Genomic DNA, 17,806 nt, shown 5'->3' on the forward strand with positions numbered 1-17,806 from the left:
GTGGCCTGTTCTGCTTCTCTGATCTTTCACCCCAATACCTGGCTCCGGGTTTGTTTTTATTAATAAGACCTTTAAGATTCCTATTACATCTTCCCTGCAGTGATTTCCAGCCTGTTGGTTCACTTCACTAAAACATTCTGACTTAATAAGTTTCACTCCAAAATGGGGGCCTTTAATCTCCTAAGATCTGCCACACAACAGTGGTACATCCTGGTACACATCCTATTATGTGTCATCACGTTATCAGGTGACTAAGGAAACACCCACCCTTTTGTGTTTGGCACCTGCCCACAGGACCGGACACTGGCATACAGAATTTGAACAGATTGACCCAATTCCAAAACCTGTGCTTTTCACTTAATCATCGGTATAAATGGAAGGAACCTCATTTGGCAGTTGAATCTAGTTTTAACTAACATTTGGCCTTAGGCACCACAATAATCCAAGGTGTCTGGAATCTGAATTGTTGTCGGGGTACTACAAAACCTTCAGGGTCACTTCACAGTATATCTCAGCTCCTACATATGTCTGGGAGATATAAGTACCTCACAGAATGACTCACAAGGAATGTGTATTAACAGCTAAGCCTTGGGGACTGAACCTAGGATCTTATCCAAGCCAAGAGCTCTACTAACATGGAGCTGCAACATCAAGTCCTGACGCACCTGTTGCAAAAAGGGTGTGTGTGTGTGATGTTGAATGCAGGCACAGTTGTGGTCAGAGGATAACCTCAGATGTAAGTCTTTACCTCCCAACCTTGTCTAAAACAGGGTCTCTTTGTTGCTCCCCACTATGTATATACCAGCTAGCTGGCCCAACTGAGCTTCCAGGGATTCTTCTGCTGCCACCTCCCACTGCACTGTAGATGCCCTATTGTTTCCCGCTTTACACAGGTTCCTGAGGTCAAACCCAGGTATTCATTTTGGTAAAGCAAATGCTTTTATCCACTGAGCCATCTCCTCCACCTACCACTTAAGGACACTTCTGCTTTCACAGTTGCTAGCTCATTGAGTTACCTAACTTCAGGCACTAACGCTCCAATGCCCTAGGATGTGCGAATATGTGGACCATCTGCATGAACATTTCAAGTATCCCGTGGTCATCAAGCATGCTTCCTATCTGCCTCCCAAGGTAAGTTGAGACCTAGGACATGACGCAGACGTTCTAACATCAGCCATTGTGCCGCTGAACAGGGACCACAAAGCCTTGACAATTCTTTAAGAATTGATTTTTCAATATCTAGAAACAAATGGCTTTCTAGTGATGAGTATCAAATCCTTAAGTTTTTGGTCAGTGTGCAGCTAGTTTTATGACAACCTGACACAAGCTAGAGCCATTTTGGAAGAGGGAACCTCAATTGAGAAAAAAATCAAGAAGACTGGTCTTCGGGCAAGACTGTGATACTCAGCAGCTTACTAGGGACAGTGCCACCCCTGGACAGGTATAGTACTAGATGATATAAGAAGGCAGACTGAGCTGGGCGTCGGTGGTGCATGCCTTTAATCCCAGCACTCGGGAGGCAGAGCCAGGCAGATCTCTGTGAGTTCGATGTCAGCCTTGTCTATAGAGCAAGATCCAGGACAGGCACTGAAAGTACACAGAGAAACCTTGTCTCAACACCCCCTCCCCCCAAAAAAAGAAGGCAGACTGGCAAGCCACGAGGAACAAGGCAGTAAGTAGCATTCCTCAGTGGTTTCTGCTTCAGTTCCTTCCTTAGGTCCTCCCCTCTTGAGTTCCTGTCTTGATTTCCCTTGGTGATGGAGTGTGACCTGAGAGATGTAAGCTGAAATAAATCATTTTGTTCCCAAGGTGCTTTGTGGTCAGTTTTATCAGGGCAATAGAAATCCTAAGACACAGAGCTATGGTCATATTTCGGCAGTTGCTGAGCCCTCAAAACACATTCCTTCTGCCCCAAACCCAGCACCATCTGCACCTTAGTAACCGAAAGGTTTTGACTTCAGTTTTGTGACCTGTACCATTTGTCCTGATTTTGTCCAGATTATGGCTCATTTTCACCAACAGATTTAAGGTACCAAAGTTTTAGTTTCACTAACAATCCAGGTAAGTAGCCAATAGTGTGGCCCTCGGTCCTCTTTAAAAAACAAAAATAAACAAAAACAAAAACCCTTTGATTTGAAAGCTTTATTTTTAATTATATGTATGTGTGTGGGTATGTGCACATGAGTATAGCACCCTGGTAGGCAAAAGGAGGGAATCCCCTGGAACTGGAATCTGAGGTTGTGAGTTGCCTGTGATAGGTGCTGGGAACTGCACCGGGCTTTTGAAGAGCAACAAGTACTCTCGACTGCTGAGCCATCTCTCCAGCTCCCCCAACTTAATTTCTTAAATACAGAACTACCTCTGGATTAGATTTAGAAGCATTTCTAGCAGCAGCAGAAACCAGTGTTAACATGTCTCAACCTGTTGTTGTCTTTGCTAGCATGCAGGCTACTCAACAGAAATGAAAGAGGAATCCGTAAAGAAACACCAATACCCAGATGGAGAAGTCTGGAAGAAACTCCTCGTTGCTCAAGATTCATGTAGTCAGCCTTAACCCTTTTTTTTTCTGAAGTGGAAATGCTTAAAATTCTGTAGCTTTATAAAAATAGAAGAAAAATCAAGTCTAGCTGCAGGTCATATTCACCTCAGGAATCAGCTGTCATCATGGTGGATGGTCAACAAGTCAAAATTCTACTTTTTTTTTTAATTCTAAAGCAAATGTACCTAACCCAAAGCCCAGGAAGATGGTAAATCTCTATCAAGTGTTAGATATTAAGCTATAATTTGAAAATAAGCAATGTTTCATAATGTTTTGTAACAATTCTTCATTCTAACACTTGTCATAAATCAGAATAAAACTGGTTCTGCATCACTGTAAGGAATCTGGGAAAGCAGAAAAAAAAAAAAAAAGGATTCACTCATTTGTCCTGAAATAGCATCCCTTCTGTTATTAGTCCAAGCATTTTAGGGAATCCACACCTCACTGAAATTAACAGGGACAAATGGTATTTCTTCACGCTTTCATAACTCTTAAAAAACTATCTTAGCCAGGCATGGGAACTCCAACTTGTAATCTCAGCATGCAGGAAGCTGAAACTGGAGTAGTAAGTCTGAGGCTAGCCTAAGGTACATACTAGCTCCAGACCAGCTAGGCTAAAGTGTGAGACATGTCCCCGTACCACCACAACCACCAAAAAACAAAACCTTAAAATGTGATTTAAAACCTTCTGATGGTTAACGTTATATTTAAGATTTAATTACTATGCTTAAGATAGGCGTATATAGAACAAAAAATGCCTCTGGCATGTAAAGCCCTAGCTTGTACAGGCTGTACCCGGTCAGCCCATGCCCCCCATCATTTTTTTTTTTTTTTTTACTGGATGTTGAAGATTCTTAAATTGACTGATCTTGTAAAATCTGCTGTTCTAACAAGATAATAGGTCATAAGACTAACTGCTATTTTTGCTTTTGTAATCGAACCTGCTTGCTCTGCTCAAAAAGATGACTAGGACAACTGCAAGACATGTATGTTAAAAATTAGACCCTGCCTACTGGTAGGCAGAATACATGTAATCTTGTGGTTTTTGCCTTTATGAGCTCTGGGCTGATACGGCTAGATGCTGCATCTTGGGAGCACTCTCAGGTGCAGACCTGGCCCTAATCATTCCAGGTGCCAGAAATTAAAAGCATCCTATTGAGATTTACTCACGGTCATTGTCGTGGTTTGAAAGAAAATGGCCCCCAAAGGGAGTGGCACTATTAGGTGTGGCCTGTTGGAGGAAGCATGTTACTGTGGGGGCGGGCTTTGAGGTCTCCTATGCTCAAAGTCCCACTGTCGCAGACTACTTCCTGTTGCCTACAAGATGTAGGACTCTCAGCTACAGGTATAGCACCGTGTCTGCCTTCACTCTGCCATGTCCCACCATAGTGATAATGGACTGAACCTCTAAACCATAAGCAAGCCACCCCTTTTCCTTTATAAAAGTTGCCATGGTCATGGTGTCTCTTCACAGCAATAGAAACCTTAACTAAGACAGTCATGGTGAATCTCTGACTCACAGACCCCTACCATCTTAAGTGGTCATTATATTTTCAAATAAAATGTGACTATACTGAAGTACACTGGAAAAATAGGAGGAAAAAGTTTAGTCTACCTTACTAAATATAATTTAACTATCAGGCCTAGGCTACACAGTGAGTTCCAGGCCAGCCTGGGTAGATAAGACGCTGCCAAACAAACAGACAAAACCAAGAGGGCTGGGGATGTGGCTAACTTGGTAGAGTACTTGCCCAGCACACAGGAGATTCTGGGTTCAATCTCCAATACATGCCTACAATCCCAGCCACTAGGAAGAGTCAGGAGGATGAGGAATAGTCATCCTCAGCTACAGAGTGTGTTTGAGGCCAGCCTGGGATACATGAGACCCTGTCTCAACAACAAGCTAATGAAGGCTTAGGGTTTTTAGGTCAATCTATTTTAGTCAGAAACTTGAGCCTGTCACCAAGCCTAACCAAAGCCCTCAAATTTGTGCTCTGACCTGTATGCACACACACACACACACACACACACACACTAATAAAAACTAATTTGAAAATTTTAAACCGACAAATTTGCAAAACAGTTTATTACTATAGCATATAAAACATTTATAAGTAAACATAACACAGTTCAAGTTTAGAGGAATAACATAATCTGAAATCTCACCAGCCATTTTCATATAGACATATATAAATGGTTGCTTTTGCTGAGCATATAATCTCAGCTTTTTTATGTACCTCAGTGAATACTAAAGGAAAGGCAGTTCTAAATGCCAGTGATGACAGTTACAAATAGTTAGATCACTGTCAGAGTTTTGATTAAGTTTATTTTCCTTTAGAGAAAAACTTTATCTTACCCTGGCATCAGGCTCAAACTCTGACGTCTGGTAATATTCACACCATCTTTGAAAGAGCTCTAAACAGCCATTTCCATTTTAATCATTGGATGTGGATTATAACCTTCAATCTGAAAGTCTTCAACTTTGAAATCATCAATTGTCTCAACTTTTCGAAGGATTTTGAGTTTTGGGAAAGGTCTTGGCTCTCGCTGAAGCTAAAAACAAAATCATGGTATTATTTTACATTTGTTCCCAACACAGTATTTTATTTTATCACAAAGTACTATTTTACAGGAGTGCAATACTGTACTGTCTTTCTTTTTCTGCAACATTGGGGATTGCACCTAGGGCCTCATGAGAGCTACATAAGTAATCTGCCATCAAGCTATAGCCCTGCTATGGGATGGTCTGTATGTCAAATGTGTTGCTGATTGGTCAATAAATAAATCACTGATTGGCCAGTGGCCAGGCAGGAAGTATAGGTGGGACTAACAGAGGAGAATTGAGAGAACAGGAAACTGGGTGAGAGAGACACTGCCAGCCGCCACCATGACAAGCCACATGTGAAGATGCCGGTAAGCCACGAGCCATGTGGCAAGGTATAGATTAATAGAAATGGATTAATTTAAGCTGTAAGAACAGTTAGCAAGAAGCCTGCCACGGCCATACAGTTTGTAACCAATATAAGTCTCTGTGTTTACTTGGTTGGGTCTGAGTGGCTGTGGGACTGGCGGGTGAGAGAGATTTGCCCTGACCGTGGGCCAGGCAGGAAAACTCTAGCTACATAGCCCAGCTTTGTTTACTTTTTATTCTGAGACAGGGTCTTGGTCAGTTATCTAGGCTTATGTTCAACCCACTCTGTAGCCCAGGCAAGCCTTGAACTTGGAATGCTCCTGCTGTAGCCTCTTAAGTAGTTGTGATTACAGGCTGAAGCCACCAGATAACTCCTGATAAATATATTAAACATAGGGACACAGCTGTTTACTTTTCTGAGTCTAATTTTTCTCCTTAATGTTCACAAAACATGGACACTCATATTCTTACTACCATTTCAATTCATTTGTTGGCTGCTGTATTACAGGAATTTGAAAAGAATTTAAAAAACAGGCTTTTTAAAGTTTAGACCTAAGTACTGTACTTAAGCATCAAACTAAAGTCAAACATTTATTTTCAGCTCTTCAAGGAAAAATATAACTTAAAATGCCATATCTCCTGGCTCTTCTCTCTGGCACTGGGGTTTATTACCTTACCATGTTCTGTGCTTGAGGTTGCTAAGGCCGATAATGGCCTCATCCCTGCTCATCTCCCTTTTTAAAAGCCCTGCAGTTGGAGCACTTCAATAAGACAGCATCAAGCAGAGTGCCTGTGATACAAAGGATGCCCTGCCGTCCAATCTTTTGTCAAGAGAAGGCACCAAACTCAAAAAGAAATGTAACAGGTCTTTCTTACCTGAATTTTCAGTGGCTCGATGTGATTCAGGTAAATATGTGCATCTCCCAAAGTATGGACAAAATCACCTGGCTAAAAGTGTCCCACAAGAGAGAACACAACCGTCAATATTTTAGTTTAAATTCTTTTAAAACACATTTTAAAACAGATTAGGGGCCGGTGAGAAAGCTCAGTAGGTAGAGGCACAAGCCTGACAACCTGAACTTGATCCCTGGGACCCACATGGAGGAGGAGAAATGACTCACGCAATTGTGCTCTCATCTCTATGCACACACTGGGGAACATGTGGGCCCCTCACATACACATACACAAGCAACCTATATGAACGTTCGTTTCCATAGGCAACAAGGTGCCAGAAAGCTCCAAGGAGGGTTATAAGGTGAGCGCCCGTACATGTCTTATTTACATACATTTTCATAACATTTGCATGAAATTTTAATACTACTCAGACTGAATTCCCTGCTATGAGCTCGGTACATTACATTGGCTACAACCATGCCTTCTGAAAGCAGCTCACCTTCAGGCCCGTGATGTGTGCAATCATGTAGGTGAGCAGGGCATAGCTGGCAATGTTGAAGGGCACGCCCAGGCCCATATCTCCTGACCGCTGGTAAAGCTGGCAAGACAACTCCCCATTGACCACATAGAATTGACACAGGGCATGGCAGGGAGGCAGTGCCATCAGGGGAAGATCTGAGGGGTCAATGGTAAAACAAGCAGGGGTTTTAGAGAGCAGAGCTATTAAAAGGGTAAAACAGCAAACAGAAGCCCACCATGAAAACAGCCACTGCGTTACAGACACCCACAGCTCACACCTTCCCACTATGTCAAAGTCAGACCATTTCCCCAACCCTGCAGCAGCGGTAATGGAAGCCTGTCCATTAGCCTAAGGTATCTGCAAGTTTACATTTATGCTGAAGACATGCTCTTTCATCCGAGCTAACATGAAGGATTTGGGCTACTGTTGATGGCACCAAATAAAAGGAAAATTATTTCATTTGCAAAGGCCATACGAAACTGGCCTTTTAAGTCTCCATTAGAAATACGAAATGTCCTTTCCTGAGTACTCACTACACCCTGGCAGAGTTTAATTTTATAACCTGGTTTCAAGTTAGCACTTGAAACTTCATCTTCATTTAAACCATAGGTGTGTTTTTACAGGCCATTTAGCACCTTTCATATAAATGTATAAAAATCATGCGGGTCTACCGAAAGTGGAGCAGAGTGTGATTGGGTTGCCCAAAGGTACACGATCAACCACATGACTGGAGACGGTTCCGGTGCCCTACAGTGCCTCAGGCCACCTTGCTTCCCCTTGACTAACTGGCCAGCTTATCCAAAGGAAGAAGATGAGGATGCTGTCCACCTTTTGGGTTCCAGGCACACATGATGATTCTTCTGTCATCAGGGTTGGTTTTGATGGTGTCAATCACTTTTTGCAGCTGGTCGACTCCTTGACCCGAGTAATCTGTGGGATTGTCAGGAGAGGACATGCACACTTAAGTTCAGTCATAGCCTCTCATGTGATGACCCTGACGGCTTTCACTCAGTGCCCCTCCCTGACCCATGGTTCTAAGATACGCAGCACATTCTGAGTATTTCTCAGATCTTGCTGGATTTAAGTTCAGGGTCTTTATGGAGCTATAACAAACTGAGTTCTTTCCTACACAAGTCTTTTAAATATTTAGTCTGTGACAATGTCACTTCCTCCTCTTAGTACTGCCCCAGTTGCTAACTGCTGTTTGGATATGGTTTGAATGTGTCACTCAAGGGTTCGTGAGTTGAAATGTAATTCTCATTTTGGGGTAGAAATTTAATCCAATTACGTAGTCTTGAAGAGGTGATTAGGATTAGAAAGTCATGAGGGTGGAGTTCCATGTCTGAATCCTGGTGGCTTCATAAGAAACCAAAGGAGACACACTTCTCATCTTTCATCACCTAATACTGTGTCACCTTGTGTGACTATCATCAAAATGGAGGCATGTGAACCACCAGCACTGAGATCTAACCACAGCTTCCTTAACTGTGAGTTTAGGGTTAGAAAAAAAGGGGGGAGGGCTGAGTAAATGAATGTGGGGGCTGTGAAAAACTAAACATGCAACATCCAAAAACGAATTCAAAGTCAGATGCATGAGGAACCTGAGGTGACTGACAGAGCTCCCCAGTATTGCATGCGGCACTTCACCTCAGTCATGGATGCAGTCTGAACACACGTACACGCTTTGCACTGCACACGTTGGTGTAACATGAAGCACCAACACATGCTGCCTGGAACACTTCAGCTCGGATTCATGACAACCGACTAATATAAACCGTGGCATTTTTCTGTACATACAGCTTGCTGCTTTTCTAGATTCGTAATGATCTAATTATGAAAAACTAAGGCTGTTAATATTTCCTAACTCATTCCTTGGTATGTATTCGAATTAGTATATCCTTGGTTTTGTTGGATGGGAGAGTGGCTCTTGATTTTTAAATGTATTTAGTATTATTTTGTGTATGTGTCTGATATGTGTGCAAGCAGGAATGCATGTGTCAGTGGACAACTTTCAGGAAAATTTTCTCTTTCCACTTGGAGCTCTAGAAAGCGAACTCAAGTTGTTAAGGCTTGTGTAACAGAGGCTTTTACCCACTGAACCATCTTGCCAACCCAAATTAGTGTATCTCTGAATTGTAATATGGTAGAACCTTTGGTTTTAAAAACTGACTTGGGTTTCATAAAAAACATCATTCAATGAATTGTGTATTGAGATTAGAACGGAAATGCCAAGAGCTTCTGAAATGGCAAACATACTTCTGCCATTTTGTACTCCATATTTCTATGGTGCAGAGTTCTCATCATCGACAAGTATAAAATCAAACTGTCAATAAACTCTGGCCAGACAATGGTGGCGCACGCCTTTAACCCCAGCACTCAGGAGGTAGAGGCAGGTGGATCTCTGCGAGTTTGAGGCCAGCCTGGGCTATAGAGCGAGTTCCAGGATAGGCTCCAAAAGCTACATAGAGAAACCCTGTCTCAAGAAATTTAAAAACAAAAAAACAAAACAACAACAACAAAAACTTTTTTAAAAAAATAAATAAATAAAAATAAACTCTGAAAATTCCCTACAACCTATTTTCAGCCAAGATTTCTTTATGTGAAAATTAACAAGCACACCCCATCTCATTAATGTGTAAAATTTGCTTTCATCTTTAATACATAATATGTTTATTATTTATTAATAAATACTAAAATTACATGTATATCAAAGAATTGTCATAAGGTAAATTTTTAATGATTTATTATCAATAAATATTTGGTTTATATATTATTTTATGTACCTATACATCTGGGGCTACCAAAAAAATTTCTTGGGCAAAGACAGTCACAGTGGAAAAAGTTTAAGAAGTCTTTGCTCTAAATAAACCTCTTTTCTTCAAAGTTATTTAGCTTTAAATATTCTGGTATAGAAACAAAAAAATAGACCAATCATCTCAGCAGTTTTAGATTTTCCCAGTGTCCCCATGTGATGTAGTCTCTATATCTACCAATCACCCTTGTCACACGTCACCAACACAATCTATTATTGTCCCATAGAACACTGGGTCTTAAGTAGAAGATAGCATTTCACAGATATTCCAAGTAACAGAACTATGGAGTCCTTTCTAGGGCTTAGGCACTGTCCTACTCATACTTCCACCTAAAATAACATTACACTTTAAACACATCACTGACTAACAACTACCAGGAAAATGGTAATGAATTTAATGATCTTGTACTTTTTCCAGTCTCGTCTATGGACTTTAATTCCCGGCCTCCTGTTGAGGTGTGGAAGCTGAGCAGTGATTTGTTAATGAAGACCAGAACCACTTCATATAGTCTCCTCTGGGCACACTTTTACCAAGGTATGTCAGTCAATGTTCTAGCACAGTTGGTACTTGGAGAGAGGGGACTCCCAAAATGACAGCCCCAAGACTTGAGGAAATAGTCTATAGCTTGATTGTGGTGGTGATTCTCTAATCTATAAGTGTTAAAAAAAAATCTGATAAAGTACAGAACAGATTGTAATTATTCCCTGTAGGGGAAGAGGGGTAAAGTATAGGGAAATTGTCTACATTCAAAAACATTTAAAAAATAAGACAATCAGCTAGGAGTGGTGGTGCACGCCTTTAATCCCAGCACTCAGGAGACATGCAGGTGGATCTCTGTGAGTTCAAGGCCAGCCTGGTCTACAGAGTGAGTTCTAGGACCATCAGGGCTACACAGAGAAACCCTGTAAAACAAACACACAAACAAAAAACCCAACCAAAACCAACCAACCAAAAAAATGGTGGTAAGAGGAACATTATGGCACACCCCTATAATTCCACCAGTTGAGAGGTAGAGATCAGGAGTTGAAGGCCAGCTACAGCTTCATAAGACCTTCCTCCTACACACACACACACACACACACACACACACACACACACACACACAAAATAAATAAATCCCAGCACTTGGGAAAGGCAGATGTAGGCTGTTCAAGGCTAGCCTTGTGTATTATAGTTATTTCCAGACTAGCCAAAGCTATTATAGTAAGACTCTGACTCTAAGTAAATAAATAAGACAAAGTATACACAAACATTAAATATACCATTAAAACTGTTTTTACGCCGGGCGGTGGTGGCGCACGCCTTTAATCCCAGCACTCGGGAGGCAGAGCCAGGCGGATCTCTGTGAGTTCGAGGCCAGCCTGGACTACCAAGTGAGTCCCAGAAAAGGCGCAAAGCTACACAGAGAAACCCTGTCTCGAAAAACCAAAAAAAAAAAAAAAAAAAAACAAAACTGTTTTTACATTTATATTATATTCATTTATTTTGTTATGTGTGGCATATGCTATGGCATGTGTAGTCAAAGAACCTGTGAGAATAGATTCTCTCCTTCTACCGCATGGGTTCCTGAGGAGCAAACTCAGGTCTCCAGACTTGGAAGCAATCACCTTTAGCTGCTGAGCCTTTCACACTATATGTAACCATCACACTATTCACTTCCAGAACTTGTCAAATAACTCTATGCCCACTAACGCTAACTATCACGTGACACCCCAAGCCCAGCAATCTCTTCTCTTCTTTCTACCTTTACCAGTTTGCCCATTCCTAGTCCACAAAGAATTCCACAGACAAATACAACTGTAGGCTTTACTGAAGAATTTGGATACAGGACCCGTCTTAGTCAGTGTTCTATTGCTGTGAAGAGACTCCACGACCATGGCAACTCTTATAAAAGAAAGGATTTATTTGGGGCTTGCTTATAGTTTCTGAGGTTTAGTCTATTATCAGCATGGCAAGATGCTGCATAGCAGCATGCAGGCAGACATGGTGCTGGAAAAGCAGCTGAGAGCTCACATCCAGATCTGCAGGCAGCAGGATAAGACACTGGGCTTGGCATTGGCTTCCAAAACCTCAAAGCCCACCCCCAGTGACACACTTCCTCCAACAAGGCCACACCTCTTAATCCTTTCAAATAACACCACTCCCTGGTGACCAAGCATTCAAATACATGGGCCTATGTGGGGGCCATTCTTATTCAAACCACTCCAAGGCCCAAATTCTTCCCATTGGCTAGAAGGAGCTGTGACTGTCCCCTTGAGAAGAAAAGCATACTGTCCAGGTTGCTGGTGTCTGCCCAGCCAGTGATCTACTACTTCCTGCACACATGAGCATATACACACATACACTAGTGGGACATTAACTTTGGAAACTGTCCTAGGGAGAGATGAGCCAGAAAGTGGCAGAGGCTGCTCTAGTGACACTCAAACAGTACCAGGAAAGAGGAAGATGTCAGTCACAAAATGTGATGTTTTCTTCACCCTCTGTCCCCACAGAGCAGGAAGGAAAGGGTAAGTCAGAAACTGTACAGAGATACCATACACACCACACCACATACAAGCTTGCTAGTGCCTCAGTCTTGCAAAGGGAAATGGTCATCACAGGTAACTCCTGCACCTCGTCCCAGATGGACCCCCTTCTATCCTAAACCCTAACACTGACAAACCAAATCTGCCACTATTGGTCAATGACACAGGTATAGAAAGTTCCAAGCATCCAATCATGTCCAATAAATGCTAGCCACCAAAAGTATGATTCGGCCTTTGTGAGACTTTCTTGTAGCTTCTCCACTATAACCCAGCACAGCTTCTCACAAAGTCAGTTACTTATCGACTCCCATGACGTGGACTTATCCCCCATACTCTAAAATGGATCTTTGAGGAAGAACACCCAGAAAACCTGAGGCATTATTATCTCCTTACCTGAGTCCATGTCTTTGTAGTCTGCTCCAAAATGTCTCCATTGGAAACCATAAACTGGGCCCAGGTCCCCTTCCTGCCGTGCAGAGAATCCCAGGCTGTCCAGAAAATCTCGGGACCCGTTGGCATCCCAGATTCTCACTCCCTTGGAGGACAGTTCTTTAGCATTTGTGGATCCCTGGAAAATACGAGAGTAGAACAGGCATAAAGAGGATTCTGAGCCACTCATTTCCGACGCATGGTACACTCTCCATATGCAGCTTGTCTTTAAGCAGGCTGCTCCTGGCCAGGCTTTGAGGGATTATAAAATGGCCTTACCTCTTATTAGAAATTCCCTCAAGGCACTTCTATTCCCTTCAACTTTTTTTTGTTTGTTTGTTTTGTTGTTTTTTAGAGACAGGGTTTCTCTGGGTAGTTTTGGTGCCTGACCTGGATCTCGCTCTGTAGACCAGGCTGGCCTCGAACTCACAGAGATCCGCCTGGCTCTGCCTCCCGAGTGCTGGGATTAAAGGCGTGCGCCACTGTCACCCAGCTCCCTTCAACTTTTAAAAATCTTTGTATATGTACACATGGATGTGTAAGCATGCCAGGGTACATGTATGGAGGAGCTGGTTCTCACCTTCTACCTTATTTGAAGTGGCCCCCCCCCCCCTCTCTCTCTCCCCCTGTTGCTACATCATCCACCCCAGGCTAGCTATCCTGTGAGCTTCCAGTAGATTCCCATCTCCATCTCCTCTAGAAGTACTGGGATTAGATGGCACTAACAAATAGGGCTTTTTTTTATTTGTTTTTTGTTTTTCAAGACAGGGTTTCTCTGTGTAATATTCCTGGCTGTTCTGGAACTTGCTTTGTAGACCAGCCTGGCCTCAAACTCACTGAACTATGCCTGTCTCTGCTTCCCAAGTGCCGGGATTAAAGGCATGGGCCACCACTGCCCGACCCAAATAGGGCTTTTTTATGAGGATTCCAGGGATTCAAACTCAGGCTGTCAGATTTGTGTGGCCTTTACCCACTGAGCCATCTCCCCAGCCTTCCCTTTAATTTTCTAAATACCTCCAGGTTCCTAAAATATCTCTAAAAGATCCTATCTCATCTGATAGTTTGAATTACTTAATCAAACATGCCCCATGTCTAAGCGTCATACTGCAAGTGGACTTGTGTAATGTTCCATGTGCAGTCTGTTCATGTATCATCTATCTGGCTAAAGGACTTGTGGTGGTAATCAGTAGCTAGCTTTTCTGGAAAATGTATGTGCATGGGTACTCGAGCCCATGGAAGCCAGTGAGGATATTGGCTGTTCTATTCTATTACTTCCTACCTTTTCCCTTGAGACAGGGTCTCCAACTAAACCTAGAACTTATTTGGGCTAGACTAGCGGCCAGCAATCACCGAAGATCCTCTTGTGTCCACCTTCCCATTACAGCACTCGGGTTACAAACACATACAATCACATCCAGCATGTTTTTTAAGTTTTATTTTTAATGTTATGTGTATGGGTGTTTTGCCTGCACGTGTCTGTATACCATGCACATGCAGTACCCAAGGAGAGTAGAAGAGGGAGTCGGATACCTTGAACTGGAGTTACAGATGGTTAGCCACTAAATTGATGCTAGGAACTAAACCCCAGTCCCCCCAACCCCCCAACCCCCAACAAGAGCAACAAATGCTCCTAACCACTGAGCCATCTCTCTATTCCATACCCAGAATTTTTATGGGATAGCTGGGGAGGGATTGAACTCAGGTCTTGATGCTAATACAAAAAGCCCTCTACCTACTGAGACATCATCCCAGAAGGGGCTGAACTTGTAGTATGGCCCAGAATTCATCTTATCTCCTGGAGTACTCTAAACTAGCATTAGACAGAACCTCACTTCTTCTGAACCAGGATACAGAGGAGGAACTTGGGGCTACTGCCTCCCTGTCATCACACTACTCCAATATAATTAAGGTACCCTACTTGACTCTTTGGTATCTACCAATTCAGCAATCAATGTATGCTGAGTACCTACCATGTGGCTGGCTATATTTTAGTCCTGAGATACAACAGGAAATAGGAGAAATAGATTTTCTACCTTTGGGGAACTCACAGGACATTGTACTTATTTATCTCCCATCCAGAAGAGGGAGAGCTGATTTATAGGTCAGCTGATAATGTTTCCCTGTGAAGAGAAACAAAGAGGTGACTAGAAGGTCAAGGTTGTCTGAGTGGGACTGGAAGGAGGGGAGAGAACCATACTCCATTTGGAAGGAAAAGGTACTAGGTAATGGGAATGGCAAGTGCCAGAGGCCTAGGCTGGATTATCCCAGTGTGCTCAGCTTGGTCAAGAAAGCAGGATGGGTGGGAGAGAGAAGAGCATCTAAAGTCCGAGCTAGAAAATGAGCCAGTGACGTGGGAATGGCGAACAGCAGGATTGACTTCCAAGGCTCACGGTGTGAAGACAGGCAGCTTCCAAGAGCAGCACCACCCTTACCTTGATAAACCACAGCAACTCCTCCAAAACACCCTTCCAGAACACTCGTTTGGTTGTGAGCAGAGGAAATTCATCTGAAAAACAGTTTGTAACACAGTTAAAATGTGGTAAGCATACAGCAAGCCATCATCCAGCTTTCTCTGTAGAGGGAAACTACCTGGGACACTAAACCCCAGAGTAGCTTCAGGAAAACTGGGAACTACCAGCACCCAGCTGCGGGGTAAGTCAGCGAAACCCCGGTTCTGCATTGACACAGGGGGTAACCATCTGGCACAAAGAAAGAGCACCCACCCACAACTGAGCCATTATGAATGCTGTCACTGGTGTGTAACGACAACACCCAAAATGTGGCCTAGGATACAACCTAAAGGCTCCCATGCCCGAGTCCACCAGGCTCCAGGCAGAGAGATGATATCACACTGGTTAAAAAATGAAAAACACAGAGGCAGGCGGATCTCTGTGAGTTCGAGGCCAGCCTGGGCTACCAAGTGAGTTCCAGGAAAGGCGCCAAAGCTACACAGAGAAACCCTGTCTCGAAAAAACCAAAAAAAAAAAAAAAAAAAAAAAAAAAAAGAAAGAAAAAAAAAGAAAAACAGTTTTCAGATATTTGGGAAGCAAACTGACCTAGTATATAAAAACAGAACTGTTTACACTTCGGAATGGCCGCCAGGGAACCCAAAGGCAACACAGAACGGACAAGGTCAAGAGGAAAGGCTCAGGCTAGGGATGCAGCCTGAGTATATGTTTCCTAAGAGAGCAATACTTCCATCTTTAACATCTACATGGGAAGGCTGAATGAAGACGAGAGAACTGGAAAAACAAAAAACAAAAAATACACACAAAAAAACTTATCTACAGTAGAAGCTGAGGAAGTGCACTACAAACTGGGTATGTGGTTCCTCAGAGTCCACTGTTCCAGGAGGCCCTGCACGCACACTGGATTAATCTGCGCAGTCGCTGCTGAAATTTCCAGCTCCAGAACATGTTTCCATCTAACCTTAAACTCACTACACGCTACTCTCCAGTGTACAACCAGTCGGTGTCAGGTTGCTCTCCATTCATCCTGAAGGACACCTTAACCCATCCATCCATCCCCAGCACCTAGGAGGTCCTGTCCCCTACCCAGCCCTGTGCTTAATGCCTGAGGCCAGCAACCCCCAAAGAGCACTTCTTCCCTGGGGCCACTCTACAGGCTTACACATCCTCTCGGTTCCTCTTTAAAAGCCCTGGCTGTTGGGGGAAACCCCACGGTTTCCGCCTCAGGGCTGGGTTCTCCATTTTCCGCGCCTCTTTAGCACCGCCCAAGTTATTTTCGCTCCAATTTTTAAACAGTGGCTAAGGAGAACCAGCGATATGGAGAAGGAGGAGGAGCAAAAGTCGGGACCTCAGGGCAAGGTTTAGACAAGCCCGGACAGGTTTCTTCTACTCCATCCCTCGGTGACCCATGACCAGTTGAAGCTGGCTTTGGGAGAGGTGGCCTAACGGGAGGTGGGGGTGAGGTGGGTGGGGTGTTAAGGACAAGAGGTCTTTAGGACCTGGTTTGCCTGCAGTAGCTATCACCCAGAGGCCCTAGGGTGGGAACTCGGAGCTTAGGATTCATAGAGCCGGGGTTAGGACTAACCGTGGCCGCCAGCCCCGCGCCTCCGCAACCCAACCCGCCGAGCGTCCTCCCGCAATCCCTCCGGTTAGTGGGGACCAGCCGCGGTCACCTCTCAGGCTGTATCGCGCCTGCATGCCGAACACGGACAAGGTGCCAGTGCCCGTGCGGTCCTCCTTCTTGAAACCGCAGCGCAAAATGTGCTCCACCTGCCCCAGGTACTGCAGCTCCCCGTGCGGCGGTGCCTCTGCGCCCTGCTGCTGAGCGGCGGACTGCATCTCGGAGCCCGCAGCCGGCATAGCGGAGAGCTGGCGGCGGCGGCGGCGGCGGCGGCGGCGGCGGTGCGGTGCGGTGGGCGCCAAAGCCGGGACCTTCCGCGCGCTCTTTTGCCTTACACTTGGCGGGCCCCGCCTCTTCCTGCTGGGAAGCCTTGCTGGCCGGAATTGTCAGACCCCGCGTCCACGTGGATGAATTCCTGGAGCGTGCAGGGCAAACACCTGCCAGCATTCCCAATTCTCTTGATTTACCCTATCTTGGCATTAAGAGTCCATAGGATCAAGGCGCGGTGACGCAACGCCAGTAATCCCAGATCGCGGGAGATCGAGGCTCGAGGATCAGGAATTTAAGGCAATCCTTTGCTTCATAGCAAGTTCAGGGCCAGCCTGGGTATATGAGACCCTAGCTCAAGAGGAGCCTTTAGCTTAGACTAAAACACACCCAGATCCTGCCTCTTGTTGCACTGACCATAAGGATTTCGTTTTCCAAAGCAGGGAAAGGCTTGGTTCCTTGTTCGTGCAAATTTAAAAACAAACCCTGTTATCTGAGTTCTGTTGCCTGCGTCTAAAAGGACAGAGCAACAAGGGACTAGCATTTGCATGACTGTTCCCCAAGCCTTGCTGAAGGCTATCAGTTGGGACAAGCGGAAGATGCACATTGTTAAAATTAATGACGGCCTTTCAAGCATCCTTTAAAGTGTGTACATTTAGTGTGTGTGGTGTGTGTGTGCCCGCGTGCCCCATAGGTTTCTGCTTACACATTGGAGGTGTGGGGACAATTCGGGCCATCAAGCTTGGTGGCAAGCCCTTTACCGACTAAGCCGTCTCTACCACTCAGCTCAACTTTTCAAATTTTAATGCCACATTTTTC

General features: G+C 44.1%; 2 protein-coding genes across 2 annotated transcripts in view; one reads left to right on the forward strand and one right to left on the reverse strand.

Annotated features, from left to right (window-relative positions):
- The window catches only part of Enosf1 (enolase superfamily member 1), a 32,637-nt gene extending 29,064 nt beyond the window's left edge, over positions 1-3,573 (forward strand). Inside the window, exons 13-14 of the mRNA XM_059278507.1 lie at positions 1,050-1,131; positions 2,441-3,573. Coding sequence (XP_059134490.1) covers positions 1,050-1,131; positions 2,441-2,554 — 196 coding nt within the window. The 3' untranslated portion in view covers positions 2,555-3,573. The remainder of the gene's footprint in view (positions 1-1,049; positions 1,132-2,440) is intronic.
- Positions 3,574-4,608: 1,035 nt separating this feature from the next.
- Tyms (thymidylate synthetase) lies at positions 4,609-16,990 on the reverse strand. Its single transcript, XM_059278295.1, has 7 exons — positions 16,773-16,990; positions 15,064-15,137; positions 12,596-12,770; positions 7,693-7,794; positions 6,844-7,019; positions 6,327-6,398; positions 4,609-5,092 (listed from the first exon to the last, which is right to left on the reverse strand). The coding sequence occupies exons 1-7, from the start codon at positions 16,957-16,959 to the stop codon at positions 4,955-4,957; spliced, it is 924 nt and encodes a 307-aa protein (XP_059134278.1). The 5' UTR covers positions 16,960-16,990; the 3' UTR covers positions 4,609-4,954.
- Between the last annotated feature and the right edge of the window lie 816 nt (positions 16,991-17,806).

This window comes from Peromyscus eremicus, chromosome 13 (assembly GCF_949786415.1).
Source record: "Peromyscus eremicus chromosome 13, PerEre_H2_v1, whole genome shotgun sequence".
In the NCBI taxonomy this organism is placed as follows: Eukaryota; Metazoa; Chordata; class Mammalia; order Rodentia; family Cricetidae; genus Peromyscus; species Peromyscus eremicus.